This window comes from Mirounga angustirostris, unplaced genomic scaffold (genome assembly GCF_029215605.1).
Source record: "Mirounga angustirostris isolate CCGP_5_RB_7025 unplaced genomic scaffold, mMirAng1.0.hap1 SCAF_8, whole genome shotgun sequence".
NCBI classification, from domain to species: Eukaryota; Metazoa; Chordata; class Mammalia; order Carnivora; family Phocidae; genus Mirounga; species Mirounga angustirostris.
The window spans coordinates 31,481,008-31,496,788 of NW_026991716.1; the positions used below are offsets into that span (position 1 = coordinate 31,481,008).

At 41.4% G+C, this 15,781-nt stretch overlaps 1 protein-coding gene across 11 annotated transcripts in view; it reads left to right on the forward strand.

Annotated features, from left to right (window-relative positions):
* Positions 1–15,781, forward strand: part of ANKS1A (ankyrin repeat and sterile alpha motif domain containing 1A) — a 184,322-nt gene that overhangs the window by 3,341 nt on the left and 165,200 nt on the right. For 3 of the 11 annotated variants that reach the window (XM_064597486.1, XM_064597485.1, XM_064597487.1), the window contains exon 1: positions 1,215–1,474. The exons of 1 other annotated variant lie outside the window; for it this stretch is intronic. In XM_064597486.1, the coding sequence (XP_064453556.1) occupies positions 1,284–1,474 (191 nt within the window). In that variant the 5' untranslated portion in view covers positions 1,215–1,283. Of the gene's footprint in view, positions 1–1,211; positions 1,475–15,781 lie in introns of those variants that run through there. 7 more of the 11 variants (XM_064597483.1, XM_064597484.1, XM_064597482.1 and 4 more) reach the window with 6 other exon arrangements.

The window sequence follows — 15,781 nt, forward strand, 5'->3', positions numbered from 1 at the left end:
TTCAAGTCTGATTTGGTGGCGGTTGGAGAGGGAAGATTGAGGGTACAGAATTCAGTTTGTGGATTTTCCTTCCACATTGGGAAATCAGCATTTGTAAAGGACAGTTGTGTTGCTTACTGAAGGACTTCCTCCCCTCCTTCTGCCTTCCTAAAAACGTAGTTAACTCCTTAGTCCGCTTTCTTCAGAGTAAAGTTTAGGGACGGGAGAAAACTCAATTACCGTTGTACGCCCGTGTCGTGGGATGCGGCTATCTGGTAAACTTTTAGGCAGGGACTCAACCTCGTACGTTTCAATTGGGTAGAGACCGTGGACTTGTGTGAATTGCCAGCATTTCCCTTGGGTTCCTTAAGCACCCTAAAAAAAAAAAAAAAAGTCATATACCTTGAACAGAATTGATCCAATCCATTTATTCACTCCACAACTGTTGAACGCCTGCTTCGAGCTAGGAACAGTTCTAGTAGTAAAAACATACAGTTTCTACCCAATTAAGTGAATTTTCCAATTCACCAGTGCTCAAGATCGAGGTCGGTTTCGCAAGCCTGACTTCTTATGTCAGTTTTGTTAATCTCATCAAAAGTAAGAGGAAGCAAATCCTACTGGGATGGGAGGTCTTTGCATATTTCGCTCTAACGAGCCATTTCAGAGATTGGGACCATGAAGAAGTGGAGATATTTTTATTTAAAATTTTTCCTCTCTTCCCTCATTGAGGTACGGAGCGGGGCATTTTATTCACCTCTGTATCACTAGGTTCCCACATCCACCACATATTTAATTTATGCGTGCTCAAAGAATGGGCTTGGAAATGTAGGTGCGCGTTACCATATTTCTCTCTTTGTTTCTACGCTGCCTGGGTGAATTACCGTATTTCCTGTCCTGTGGGCTCCCAAACCCTTTGGGGAAGGAGCGCACTTCGGGAGGCGCATACAGGTGGTCCCGTTTGTTCCCTTCCCCCTGTACAGCGAGTAACTACAAGGCGCTTTCCTCTTGCCCCTGGAGTCCTATCTCCGCAGACCCAGGTCCATTTCCTGCATACCAAAGCCACCTGTACCCGCCGGCCGAGCCCCGCCCAGCTAGGTGGGCAAGGGGGCGGGGCGCGGGGGCGCGGTGACGCGTGACGCCAGATCCCGGAAGTGACGCGCTCCTGGGGAGAAAAGGCGGGGGGGAGGGGGGTGGTGTCCCCGGCCGGTTTGGGGGGTGCGTTGCCCGGAGACAGAAAGTTTGGGAGCGGGAGCAGCCTCCGCCGCAGCCCTGGGAAGGGGGTCCAGGGGGCGGTGGCCCTGGGGATGGGGAAGGAGCAGGAGCTGCTGGAGGCGGCCCGCACCGGGCACCTCCCGGCCGTGGAGAAGCTGCTGTCCGGGAAGCGGCTCTCCTCAGGCTTCGGGGGAGGCGGCGGCGGCGGCGGCTCCTCCGGGAGCAGCGGCGGCGGCGGCGGCGGCCTGGGGTCCTCGAGCCATCCCCTTTCCAGTCTGCTCAGGTGAGTAACGCGCCGGGGCCGGACAGCCGCCTGGAGACCCCCTCTCCCCCGCGCGTCTCCTGGGTCTCCAGAGAGGTCCGCGCTTCTGAGACCCGGGCGGGTGGGTTTGCTGGGTGCCCCGGGTCGAAGGCGGGCGGCCCACGGGGAGGAGCGCGGGTGTGGGTCCGCGCGGAGCCGGGCTCCGGTCTCGCATCCTGACCCGGCTGCGGAGAATGGTGGGAGTGCCCGGGTGGCAGCCGCCGCCGCATGGCACAGCCCGGCTTCACCCTCGCCCGCTGTCGGGTGCCAGCTGTCGTATCTCACAAGCCACTTTAGAGCAAAGGAATATTTATTTTAAATCTCCCTCACCTCCTGCAGAAACTCCCACGCCTTGCAGAATCTCGCCGCTCCCCTGGAGGGAATTCTCTTGATTCCCTTCTTTTGGGAACTTGGAACCTTCCACCACGCTCCGCAGGACCTGGCTTTTGTTGTTTATATTAAAATTGTGTCTGGATTTATCACATTCAAAGCGTTCATTTAGTCCCTCTTGTGCTTGAAGCTCAAATTCTAGTTCGTTGTAGTGAACCTCCTCATTGGATTAGTCTGCTAATCCTGCATATGCAGGATTCATCAAGGGGTTTATTCGTCAAGAAACAAAGCTTTAGAAAGACTGGTTTAGGAAACTGAGGGGTGCTTTAAACTTTTCTGAGATCTGTTGTTAAACACTTGAATCTGGAACTGTACGGATTGAGAGAGAAAGGTCACTTTTGCGTGGCTTGGGGGGGAATTGGACGTGCTTTGTCAGTGTGAGTAAAATGTGTTGGTTCAGCAGCACTTTCATTGCCTGTTTTCTTTTCCTTCCTTGTTCTTTTGAGCTTTTTAAGAAGTGGAAGTTCATTTAGAAATGGCTTCGTTGGCTTTTGTTTCCCCATTAGTTTATTCAGTTACTTCGAGTGAGCTTGGACCAAAGCAGCCCAAGGATCTAATAAATTGTTAGGTATTAAGCACTGGGTACAAGCCCATGTCTACACAGGAAGATTTTTTAAAAAGCAGTATAAGAGAAGAACTCTCCCCAGGAGTTCTTTTGGGGAGGTTAAAACCAGTGCTATTTGCTGCCCTTTCTCCAGCCCCCGGAACAATGCTGTCTCACAGTTGGTACTCAGGATTCTTTGAAAGAATAAAAATATCAATTAGAGGATGACAGATTTCTAAATAGGGTGATGGTGGTACTGGCAGTAATTGTTAGTAGTTCGGAGAAATGAGACATAACTTTGGGAATGAGATAGAGACCAGAGCTTCCAGGAGGAGGACTTCAGCTCGCTTTGAAGGATGTGTGGATTTAGATTGGTGAAGTACAGTGAGAGCATTCCAGGCTGGCAAGCCCTGATCAGAGGCACAGAGCAGGAAAGGAAACTTATCTGGTGCTAGTGGGGCACTAGAAGAACTTCCTGCCAGGAGCCTTGAGTGGTTGGGCGTGATAAAGGTAATAATGAATGAGTACACTTCCATCTTTTAGATTGACTTAGTCTTTCTTATGTTTATAGTCCCAGTCCCTAGATCAGTGCCTGACAACTTATGGGTGTTCAATAGATGTACTTTTTTTTTTTTTTTTAGATTTTATTTATTTATTGGAGAGAGAGAGAGAGCACAAGTGGGGGGAGGAGCAGAGGCAGAGGCAAAGGGAGAAGCAGGCTCCGCACTGAGCAGAGAGCCCTGGGATCATGACCTGAGCCGAAGGCAGACGCTTAACCGACTGAGGCACCCAGGTGCCCCTCAAAAGATGTACTTTGAATGCATGCATTGGGTTTCGAATCTTCCCTGGGTTACTTTGGTATTTCTGCACTCTGATGTCTGAGAGATGAGGAGAAAGACTATAGAAGTTTGGAGGTGCCTGTCTCTATTTGGTTGAATAATGTAGCATTTGGAGGGTTGCCGGAGATACCTTAACCCCTAGTATAACCTGCTGACATGAGAAACTTCCAAATATCTCCCACCTTCAAGTACAGGTCAAATTACTCTTACTGCTCACACTCAGAGACTGTTGAAATTTTGCTGAGGATTTAGCTGCCATGTAGTTAAGCAAGACTAGGAAATGTTTGGGCACCTGGGTGGCTCAGTTGGTTAAGCGACTGCCTTCGGCTCAGGTCATGATCCTGGAGTCCCGGGATCGAGTCCCTGCTCGACAGGGAGTCTGCTTCTCCCTCTGACCCTCCTCTCTCTATCTCATGCTCTCTCTCTCTATCTCATTCTCTCTGTCAAATAAATAAATAAAATCTTTAAAAAGAAAAAAAAAAAAAAGACTAGGAAATGTTTGTTGACCACAGTGTTTTTACTTTGGGCCTCATACTAAAATGTCCAGTCTCTGTCATAAAGTGTGCACGGTGTCTCCATTTCCTTGCATAAGAGAGCTGACTCCTGACGTGCTCTTGTGTCTGTTACGGACATGGTAGGTGGCCCAAGAGCTTCCTTAGCCTCTCATCGCTGGGATTCCTAGGGGCAGGGAGGATCTTCAGGCACTAGTTACATTTGGTGTGTCATTAATTAGAGGTGATTCTGGTTCAGCCAGTGGGAGATTTCTGAGCGAATGACACTCTGTATTTAAATAGTCCGTAGGTCAGCATGTCCTCCCATTTTAGGTTTGGAAATAGTAGAGGGTAGGCTCCCTATGCCCACACTCCTCACCTCCAAGGACCCTTAACAAGAGCTGTGGAATCCTAGCTTCATATCTGGCCTTTGCATAAGCTGCCGTATCCTACCCTTACTAGTACTGCCAACCGGAACCTATGTTTGTCCCTCTGTTTGAGTGACCAAGTAAAGCTGGCTAGAATGGGAGCTTACAGCTGCAGTGGATATAAATGTTCTAAACCACATGTGTGTTTGTCTGTTCATCTATTTATGATCCCCCTCCCCTAGTTCCACAAAGGTTTTGTGTTTATTCTTAAGCTACAAAATGCTCCCTCTTTCACCCCCTCTCTTTATTCTTACACTTCTTGGGCTTAGGTCTTAACTTCTTAAAGCCCTCCCTGCTGACCCTAATACACACAGATCTCTCAGGCTTCTACTTCTTTGGAACCCATCATCTGGAGCGTACAGTAGCTCATCGGCTCATACTTTACTTGCCTAGTTTTCCTAGTTTATTGCTTTGGCCTGTCAGTATAGTAACACTCACCAGTTGAGAACATACCTGAGAATCAGAAAGTTAGCAAAAACTTTTAGGAAAAAAGAGTTGTTATAGACTTATTTACTGCACATTTATTCAAAGGCAGTAGAGTATAATGTTCTGCAGTCAGACTGCCTGAATTCCCAGTGTGCTCCCAGCATGGACTGGCTGCTTGATTTTATACAAATTACTCAGCCACTTGAGTCTCGATTTCTGCATCTGTAAAATGGGGACAGTATTGTTTGCCTTATAGGTATCATCTTAGATACTGTGTGTAAAATACTTCCACATTTTCTGGCACATTGTAAATGCTCCCTGTTAGCCATCCTCAGTTCAGTTCAGCCCATACAGTTTTGCCATACTGCCCCTGCTGTGTACAAAGTACCATGCCAGATATATTATAAATGGTGTTCTTTCATACTTGGGTATGTGTTTTCTGGGCCATGGCAGTTTAGAGACAATAAATAGGGGAGAGGGCCCGCTTAGGTAGGCACATTAGTGCTGTTCATTTATCTAGTGTTTACCTGTCATCTACTTTGTGCCAGGCCAATTGCTAGATGCACTGTAAAGTTTATCTCAGACCCAGCACATAGTAGGTACTTTATCAAAATTAGCCCCTCTCCTGATGCGTGGTCTCTTTCTTTACAGCATTTATAGCGGTATGATGTCTGTGTGACAGATTGACAAAATAAGAGACAGAAAAAGCAATTAAAATCTATCATAATTTTTCCCACTTTTTAGTAATTTGAGACTTTTTTTTTTTTAAGATTTTATTTATTTGACAGAGAGAGATACACAGTGAGAGAGGGAACACAAGCAGGGGGAGTGGGAGAGGAGGAGCAGGCCTCCCGCAGAGCAGGGAGGGAGCCCTATGCGGGGCTGGATCCCAGGACTCTGGGATCATGACCTGAGTCGAAGGCAGACGCTTAACGACTGAGCCACCCAGGCGCCACCGTAATTTGAGACTATTAACGTAGATGTGCGTAGCCCTACACACTTCCTTAGGCCCTAGGCATCATTGTACTATAGCTTAGTGCTCTAATTTCTGTTTAGTATGACTCTTAGCCATCAGATACAGATTAAATTATGTTCAGTGTAGCATGTTAATGAAAGTAAGGAAAACATGTTTTAGTTTTTTATCCAAAATGATTCAAATATAGTTTCTGTTACTTAAAAAGACAAGCAGTAGATTATTTAGAAAGCATAGCTACCTGAAAGGTCTAGTCCTAGAAAGGTTCTGGATGGCATAGATTTTGCTTTATATAATACGATATCATTTTCTGATTGTTGAACAGATGTATGCCTTCAGTCAAGTACCTTGGAACAGGCACTGTGTTAAACTTCTTTTTAACTCATGGTATTTTTCAGCCCTGCACACAAATTCTCATGTAATTCAGAGTTTGATATGTTGATGGTCATACTGAAACTACTAATTTCCAGGAAAGCGAATTCTATATGAGAAGACAGTAAGATTTGGGTTAGAAGTGAATTCTATCAACTAAAAGGCAAAAAGACCTGAGAAAAGGAAATGTTACAAGAAAACATCATATATTAACTTAAAACTATGTTGAATTATGAGTTAAATACTGGTATATGTGAACAATGTAGAGTGAAATGCATTCCTGAGGGTTCAGAAGCACAAAGAAACTAAACCAAAGGTTAGGATTGAGGAATAGATTGTGTTATGATTTAGGAGAATTCTATACTGAATTTCTTAAGCATAAGAGTGAATAAGAAAAGAAGCCAAGGAGGCTTACTGGAGAAATTGGAAAATTTATAGACAGTAGCAATAAATGTGGCTATAATTAGTATTTACTCTACCTTTTGGGGTGGTGGGGGGAGACTATCTAGAAATAGCCACAGTTTGCCAAATATATGAACTATTTTCTGAAATAAGAAATGAAGAATGAAAACTTTTGAAAAATAGACCCCACTTTGGGGACAATAAAAAGGTCTTCCAATGTCAGAAGATATGACAACATATTCATTGTTTTTAAAGAAAGATTCCTAATATTTATGTCAGGAATTCAGACTTAAAAAAAAAAGAAAGTGGTTAACATAACCATTCCATTAAAATGGTCCTTCGTTCACCCCCCAGAATGAATGTGTAGCTTGGAAACAGTAATGGCAAGACAACTTTTCTCATGCTGACCCTGTTACTTTTGTCCTCCCGTGATGGCAGATTTTCTTTTGAATATGCCTAATTTGAGCAAAATGATTTTAACATCCTAAGGAAGAGGACAACGCTGACGAAGGATTGTAGAATGCAAGGTCCTGAAGCAGGATCTCATGGGCTTGTGTGATCTAAGTTCTCATTCTTCCAAGAGAATGCAACAAAACAAAAACAAAACATTAGGATAACAGTTTTCTAGATCTTACACTAAACCCTCTTAATTCATTAAAAATGATTTTTAAAGAACTTCTTAATATATCTCTTTTAAGTATGATTTTATTGGGATAATGGTCCTTTTCCTTTATTTTGGAATTGCTGTGCATTTTCGCTTTTTTTAAAGCAGAATATGACTGTGTGGTTATTTTATATCTAAAAATAGTGCTTATCTTAAACTGGGTAAGGCATGTACTTGTGGAAAAAGATAATTTAACAGAAGTTTGAAAAGTCAGACATCTCCCTTTTTCTGAATTCTCCAATTGAAGTTCAGTTTTTACTGTCTTAGTTACAAAAATTAGAGACTGGAAACAGTGAAACAGTCTTGTGGTCTGCAGAATTTGATTTGTATCCAGTTAGCTTCAGCATGTTCACTTGTCCTGGGAGATTATAGTCCCAGCGAAAGTTGCTTCCTTAGTCAGAAAAATCCCTTTAGAAGTTTCTTTTTTTCTTTTTGATTTGTTCACCCCAAACAGCTGTGAATTTTGGTTTGCAAAAAGGAAGTCAATGCTATTTCTACCCTAGTTTTCAGGAGGGAAAGTAAATTACTGGGTTTTATAGCCCAGAGACACCAAGGAAACCCCAAAAGTAGATAGTGGAGAGTTTGTTCTTGGAAATGTCAGGCTCTCCTGTGGGTAGGAACTTGGTCTCTTCTGGACAGCTCTCAGAAAATGTTCCCCACACTGATTTCTAAAAGATTACTGGGAGATTTTCTGTGGTATAGAAAATTATATTGTTACATTCATAGAACATCTTCAAATAACTTTGGTGTGGTTAGAGTTAATGGTAGTAATACTAGAAATTATATGTTATGGCTTCATATTTATCCTTTGTTAGTAATTTGTAGATCAAGTTTGTTTAGTTTACAAATCAGAAAGAGTTTTTAAAACAAGTCGGTTGTCTCTGCTTTACTTGTGATGTTATTACCACTATTAAAAATGGTGGAGATGATCCAGGAAGCAGAACTGCCCCCTGGCTTGCTTAACTGGCGAGGCCTTAGCATGGCTGCTGAAGGTCAGGCTCTGACCCAACTCTGCCTTGTGAGTTAGGCAAGTTAATAACCTCTCTGAGCATCTGTGTCTTCATATGTATAATGGGCCTGGGATATATCTACTTCCTGAAGCAGCATCACATGAGCTAAAATATGGAAGGCACATAATGCCTGGCACATGCCAAGGACTTGGTAAACCTTGGCTGCTAAAATCATCTGATGGGAGCCCAATGCTTGCCACCCTTGATGAAACTGGAATGATAATCCTGTTAAAGGACATATTTTATATTGATGCCATTTAAAAATGTATAGTAATTGATAGCAGAAGCTGCCAAACTTTTTAAATGTGAGTTCCATTTTTAGAAGCCTAAAAATGGTAATGGTGGCAAATTACAAATTGATATAGGTCCACAATCTTTTGTCTGAAACCTTGGGATTTAGTATCCAAAATTTTGGGGTTGTTGGAGAGTAATAGCGAGCCCCTAGTAGAATCTGGGTCAACACTCTGAAACCTTGTATTCCTGCAATGAAATCTGTCAATATTCACACTAAAAGGGATAAATATGAAGCAGCTCTGTGTCAGTTTAGGGCAGGTTTTGTACCTAAACAAGTTTGCCACTAACTTTATAAAATTTATTTTTAGAGATTTTTGGATATCTGAATTGTGAATAAGGGATTATGGATCTCTGTATTTATTATAAAAAATTTCTAGACAGATGAAAGCACAAAGAAGAAAATAAAATCATCTGTAATTCCACCACCTAAAGGAATTAACTGTTGCAATTTTGGTGTACATTCTTTGGTCTTTTTTCTGTGCAATTTTTTTTTTTAGCAGAAATGACGTTGTTCTGTACATACTTTGTCTCAAAACTTCATTTAATATATTATAAACACTTTCCTATCATTTTCTCTTCAACCTCACTTTAAATGAATAAGTGGTATTCCACAGTGGGTATGGACTGTAATTCATTTAATCCCTCCTCTGCCATTAGACATGACTTTGATTTTAGTTTTCTGCTGTTGGAACAGCACTGGGATGTACTGTCTTGTATATAACATTTTGTGCATACTCATGCTTATAACATTTTATATACTCAGAATAGTAGGTGTAATTTGAGTATTCAGCCATTGCAAAAATCACATATGCAGTTGTATTTGAGAACTCTTACAATAATTCTAAGGCCCCTTACATCTCCTGGGTCCTTCTGATTGGAAAGTAATGGCTTTAAGCTATGGCTGCTAAATGCTACTTATATTTAGAAAGTTACCTTTGTGCAGGCATAGGACTTTTAATGGTCAAGTTGGGGCCTCTCGGGTCCTTCTTCAGAGGTTAATGTTTAGAAGGGGGCCATTAATAACATAAATGCGTGAAGCGGTATGCCCCAAGCAAAACAAGACAAAAGCCATTTTCTTTTGTTCTAGCTTTTATAATGGGAAATTTCAAACATACAGAAGTCAAGAGAATAAAGTAATGAATCCTTGTGTACTATATGCACTTGTAAGACAGTAACCCCTTATGACCAATTTTGTTTCTTTTAATCAGCCCTCCAGCTAAATTATTTTGAAGACACTCCTATATATATCTTTAGTACATATCTTTAAAAGATAAGGACTCTTTAGATATTCACACTACCATATCACATCTAAAAAATGGCAGTTCCTTAAAATCATCAAATGTTTAGTTACAGTTCAAATTTACCACATTGTCTAAAATAGTTTGTATTTTACAGCTGGTTTGTTGAAATCTGTATCCAAACAAGGTCCACACATTGTATTCATTTGCTATCTCTCTCAGTCTCTTTAAATCTGTGGGTTTCATCTCTGTCATTTTTTCTCGTTTATTTGTTGAAGAAGAAGAGGTATTCACCCCATTTCCCACAGCCTAGGTTTTGCTGATTGCATCTCTGAGGTATCATTTAACATGTTCATCTGTCCCTTGTATTTTCTATAAGCTGGAAATCAGATATAGAGACTTGATCTCATTCAGGTTCAAAGTTTTTGGCAGGATTTCTTCCTGGGGGTGTTGTGTACTTCCTTCATTTAATCTTTCTTTTTTGTGATGTCGGCAGACATTGGAGATCACTGCCTAGATCCAAGATTTAATTAAGAGTTGGCAAAATGGTGATATTTCATTTCTATTTTGCCTTCTTCACTTATTAACTAGAAGACTTTTTTTTTTTTTTTTTTTTTTAGGGAGAGAGAGAGAATGCAAGTGGAAGCAGGGCAGGGGCAGAGGGAGAGGGGGAAGAGAGAATCTCAAGCAGGCTCCATGCTCAGTGCAGAGCCCGACACAGGGCTTTGATGATCTCACGACCCTGAGATCATAACCTAAGCCGAAATCAAAAGTTGAACACTTAACTGACTGAGCCACCCAGGTACCCCCAATAATAACCTTTAAAAAAATGTGCTCTGAGACACTTAGACTGACAGTTTTACTTTACTATGAAAAGCAGTTAAATTGGTTTATAATGAAGAGGGGTTGTGTGTGTTTGTGTATTTTACTTGAGTGATATTTCTACTCAGAGTCCCCCAGTTTGTGCTGGTTCATCTGGCCATTTGCAAATCAAATGTTCTAATCTTTGAGAGTGTAGATTATATAGTTCAGCTACCTTCTAATCTTTTTTCTCTTTTTAAGTTTTGTGCTGGCCTTAGATGGCCCTATAGATGACAAAGCTGTAAAAAAGATGGCCTAGGGACTTGAGTAATCAAATTTGTTAGGCTGCACTTTCATTTTGTTTTTTTTTTTAAAGATTTTATTTATTTATTTGACAGAGACACAGCGAGAGAGGGAACACAAGCAGGGGGAGTGGGAGAGGGAGAAGCAGGCTTCCCGCCCAGCAGGGAGCCGGGATGTGGGGCTCAATCCCAGGACCCTGGGATCATGACCTGAGCCGAAGGCAGACGCTTAACGACTGAGCCACCCAGGCGCCCCTAGGTTGCACTTCTGGAAGACCAATTTTAAATGGTGTTTTCCCACCAGCTTTATGGGTTGTCTCTAGATAAGAAGCTAGATGTGTCAAGCTGAGTTGTTATTTATTCAATCTTGTTTGTTAGTCAGTATGTTTCATGGTGTTACACTTTTTACATGAACGTTGAAGAGGCGTTGAAGAGTCCACTGAATTTTCTTTTAAGTATATCAAGCACATTTCTCTGTGTACTTATTGTTGATTTCTCTTATTGCATTCAGAGTTCCCATTCACAGCTCTGATTTTGAGTTCCTGTTCTGACATCTGTGTATTTTCTTTGCTTGGTTTGGAGCTCAACTATATACAAAAGCATTTCTTTTGTTATATTTTATTCATTGGTTTTATATATTGGGAGTGGGGATGGGTGGTTCGGGTCTGGGTGCTTCTGCCTTGGCCCAGATTCCCCCATTGACTAGCCATACAAATGCTACATTATAGTCAATTTAAAAGTGATAAAAGCAGCACGTGGAACCATTTGTTTTTTCCTTTTTGACAGTTGTTGGGACAGTCAGCATTCTACTTTAGAGAGATTTTGACCTCTGTTAGGCAATGACAGCATCCGGCACCATTATACTGACCAATTTCCTGGCACTTTCACGTGGGGCTCTCAGATTCCTTAAAGAGCATTTTCATTAGTGAAGATGAAAAAATGAAAACAAAAGTAAGAGAAATAAACTGAACTTCTTTACTCAGAAAGGAAAATGTTTCTTAAAACACTTCAGCTTGGGTGCCTGGGTGGCTCAGTTGGTTAAACGACTGCCTTCGGCTCAGGTCATGATCCTGGAGTCCCGGGATCGAGTCCCGCATCGGGCTCCCTGCTCAGTGGGGGGTCTGCTTCCCCCCCCTCTGCCCTCTTCCCTCTCGTGCTCTCTGTCTCTCATTCTCTCTCTCTCAAATAAATAAATAAAATCTTAAAAAAAAAAAAACCACTTCAGCTTCATTGTTCTAAGCAGTTGTCAACACAGTTGAGTTGGATGGTGCATGATTCTTGCAAGACTGAGGCTGTGGCTCTGTCCCCATGTGATGGGGCCCATCCTTTGTCGTGATTACACTGCATGCTTATCCCTGCCAGTGGTGACTAGAGGCAACATGATGTATGGGGTCAGTCAAGCTTTTTACTGTGCCTGGAAAAGCAGCTCCAAATGTATGTCCCACTAATAATACCAGTAGTCAGCATTCATCGAACATTCACTGATAACTGGAGTAGTAGCATTGATTTTTGCATTTGGAAGGCATTATCAAGTGCTTGTCTACTGGGATTAAGAAAGTAAAATTTTTTATTGTCCATCCTGTTGTGCATTTCATGACGTTCAGCTTTGCACGTGTACAGTTAGATCTCCTAATTAGAATAGTTTTCAGTCACAGCAAAAGTTTAAAATCTCAGGGATTTTGATTTTTTTTTTAGGGAACGTTCTATTTTTAAAAATTGGAACGTCTCTATTCTTACCTGTGAAATGTAGACAAAGTGGTACTGTTACTTGAGGTGTCAGCTATTATAGAAAACACAAGCTAGTTTATTTGGAGGTGGTACTTTATTTAACCTCAGAAAGATCCTTCTTAAAGGGGGTTTTTGCCTGTGTCACAACCCTTTTTGTCTGAGTGAACCAGCCTTTTGACTTTGTTTTCCTTTCACCTGAGTAAGCATTCATTGTGATTTTCCTTTGTTTCCTTTAAATACAATCCATTTCTTGAGTTATTTTACCTTTTGAATTATAGTCAAGATCCACTTAAAAGAAGTTCAGTGACCGGGAAAGCTTACAAAACAGATCAGTTCAGGGCTGTTTATCTGAATCATTGCAAGATTCTTAGGCTTTCATGTGTTTGTTTTTTAGATCTTTAGCTCTTCTCTGGGCCTAGAGAGGAACCCCAGTCCTGGCTTTGTTTGTAACTCTCCGTGCATTGTTCCCCCGCTCTTCCTCTGATGCAGTTTGATAAAGTCTGTACATTGATTGACTCATGTCCTGGTTGGGTCCAGCTACCTGATTCTTGCTTCTTGAGGTTGTCCCACTGCCATGATAAAATTTTTGCAAAAGCCAGCCCACATTGCAGTATCTGGGGTAGTTAGCTCACAAGTTAATTCCCAACAGCTCAGAGTTGTTGCTGTAGATCGTATTGTGGGTGGGTATGTGCATGTGTATATGGGAGAGGGATAGAGCACTTCATACTTTGCTTTGTGCCAAGAACTTTACATCTGTATTTTCTCATTTACCTTTATAATATGCCTAGTAGATAATTATTGTTATTCCCATTTTGCAGATGAAGAAGCAAAGGTTTGGGGACCGGTTAAAGTCACCAGCACAAGGCCACACAGAGGGGTGCAGAGCCAGGAGTCTCTCTGGCTCCAAAACTATTGCTTGCTTAGCACTCCATGTGACCACTTGGAGAATTTAGTCTCTTTGGAGGAGATTCAGACATCACATACTATATGCTTAGGTAATATTTTACCAAAAAAGATGAATTAGGCATTTATTTATTTTAATTTAATAGTTGCTTTTATAACACTTACTTTGTGCCGTACACTCTCCTAAGCACTTTATGAATATTACTCCTTTTGTTCTCATGACAACTCTTTGGGGAAGGCACTAGTATCTTTGCCATTTTATTGATGAGAAAACTGAAACACAGAGAAATCACATAGCTTGCCCCAGGTGGTAAGTTAGGAAGTAGTAGAACTTGATTTTGAACCCAGGCAGACTGGCTCTGGAGTCCTTGCCCCTTAGTTTTTATGCAATTGGGGATTCTTCCTTTTATCCGAGAATGTAACACAAAATCCCTTTGGAACAAGTTGACTACCTAAAGTGAGAGGCTTATTAAAAAAAAAAAAAAAAAAAAAAACCCATTGGCAATTTCCCTGGAATATAGGAAAATTAGATGAGGGGAATGTCTTTAAACTTATGCCAAATAATATATTAGTTAAGAGGATATAGGGGAGGGGCACCTGGGTGGCTCAGTCGTTAAGCGTCTGCCTTCAGCTCAGGTCATGATCCCAGGGTCCTGGGATCGAGCCTCGCATTGGGCTCCTTGCTCAGCGGGAAGCCTGCTTCTCCCTCTCCCACTGCCCCTTCTTGTGTTCCCTCTCTCACTGTCTCTCTCTCTCTGTCAAATAAATAAATAAAATCTTAAAAAAAAAAAAAAAAGGATATAGGGAAATGCCCCACAGCTGACGAAGAGGAAAAAGCCTCCCATATTGCTTCTTTCAAACTTTTTTTCTAGGAAATTCCCATCTTCCTCTCAGGCAGGTTAATGCATTCATGAATTTCATGTGGGAGAAAATTCAGCCTCCCCCACCCCCCTTCCCCAAGTTCAAAGTGATAAAGATTTGTTTTTGGACACATGACTGCCAGATGTACCACCAAGGCCAAAGTGTATGCAAGGGAAGTAAATCTAAACAATTGGCAAGAAACCAGAGGCCTGTGTATTTGTAGTTATTTCAGACTCTTGCTACCCACTCAGCTTTTTAACAGTTCTCTCCACTCCTCCTACCTCATTAGTGATTTATGACCAAATATTTTCTCATAATAATTAGTTTGTCCATAAAATGATTTTCAGAGAATATTATCTGGCTAGTTCAGATGATTATTGATATAGTAGTTTGAAGCCTGGGATTTGGAGATAGGAGATGTTAGTTTCCCATAATCCTTAGTGCTTTAATCTTCACAGTCTTGTGATAGAGGTATTAGTGACCACTTTACTGATGAGATTCAGAGAGGTTAAGGACTGAGGTTTTCCATTTGGGCCTTTAGAGTTTATTTTGTGTGGAGATCATGGCTAACAGAAAGAAAGATATCTTGAGTCCCCAGGTTGTAGACGTAGAAGGGAAATGTAGTATATTCTATATCCTAGTTAAACAGCTCTGAAAACTCCTATGGGTCCTATATGCTTAGCAATAATAGACAAGCTCTATTACTTTTTACCTACAAATGCAAATACCTCAGATACTAAAATTGGCAGGGATTCCAGATTTGCTACATTTTAATCTGTTGCTGTCTCATTATTGTATGTTTAAGACTTACCTGGAGAATAGTTTTCTTGCTAGTCACTCATCAGCAGCCCTTTGCCATCTTTAGCAGACCCAGAGCAGACTTTCAAAAAGGTTTTTAAGTCAATGATTCAGGACTTAGTGCTTCATTTTCAAGTTTAACTGTTTGGTTCATTTTTTAATTTTTAAAAATTTTTTAAATTTTATTTATTTTTTAAGATTTTATTTATTTGAGAGAGAGAGAGAGAGCAAGCGTGAGCAAGCGAGTGCTCAAATTGGGGGAAGGGGCAGAGGGAGAGAGAGAATCTTAAGCAGGCTCCATGCCCAGCACAGAGCTCAATGTAGGGCTGGATCTCATGACCCTGAGATCATGACCTGACCTGAAATCAAGAATTGGATGCTTAACTGACTGAGCCACCCAGGTGCCCCACCCACCCAGTGGTTGGGTTGGGTTTTTTTTTTCTTTTTTAAAGAAAGAGTGTATGAGAAATTAGGATCCAGTACTTTTACTTATTATGCTTCGTCAATCAGATTGATAGAGCTTTTTCTTAATGTCTTTTCTTTACCTATTATGATCTGTTAGATGCATTATCTTCAGTAACCATCACTTCTGTTTACCTCTCTTTAATATTTTACCTCTCTTTAATATTTACTCTTTTGTGAACTGTATCATTAATTTACAGAGAGAACTGATGAAAATTGCAGCCCAGGTATACTTTAGCTTCTCCTCATTCATTTGGCAGGTATTTATGAAGACCTAATTCTTTTGAGTGAGTTTTCATAATCATTTAAAAATACCTGTGTTTGTGGGCGCCTGGGTGGCTCAGTTGGTTAAAAATACCTGTG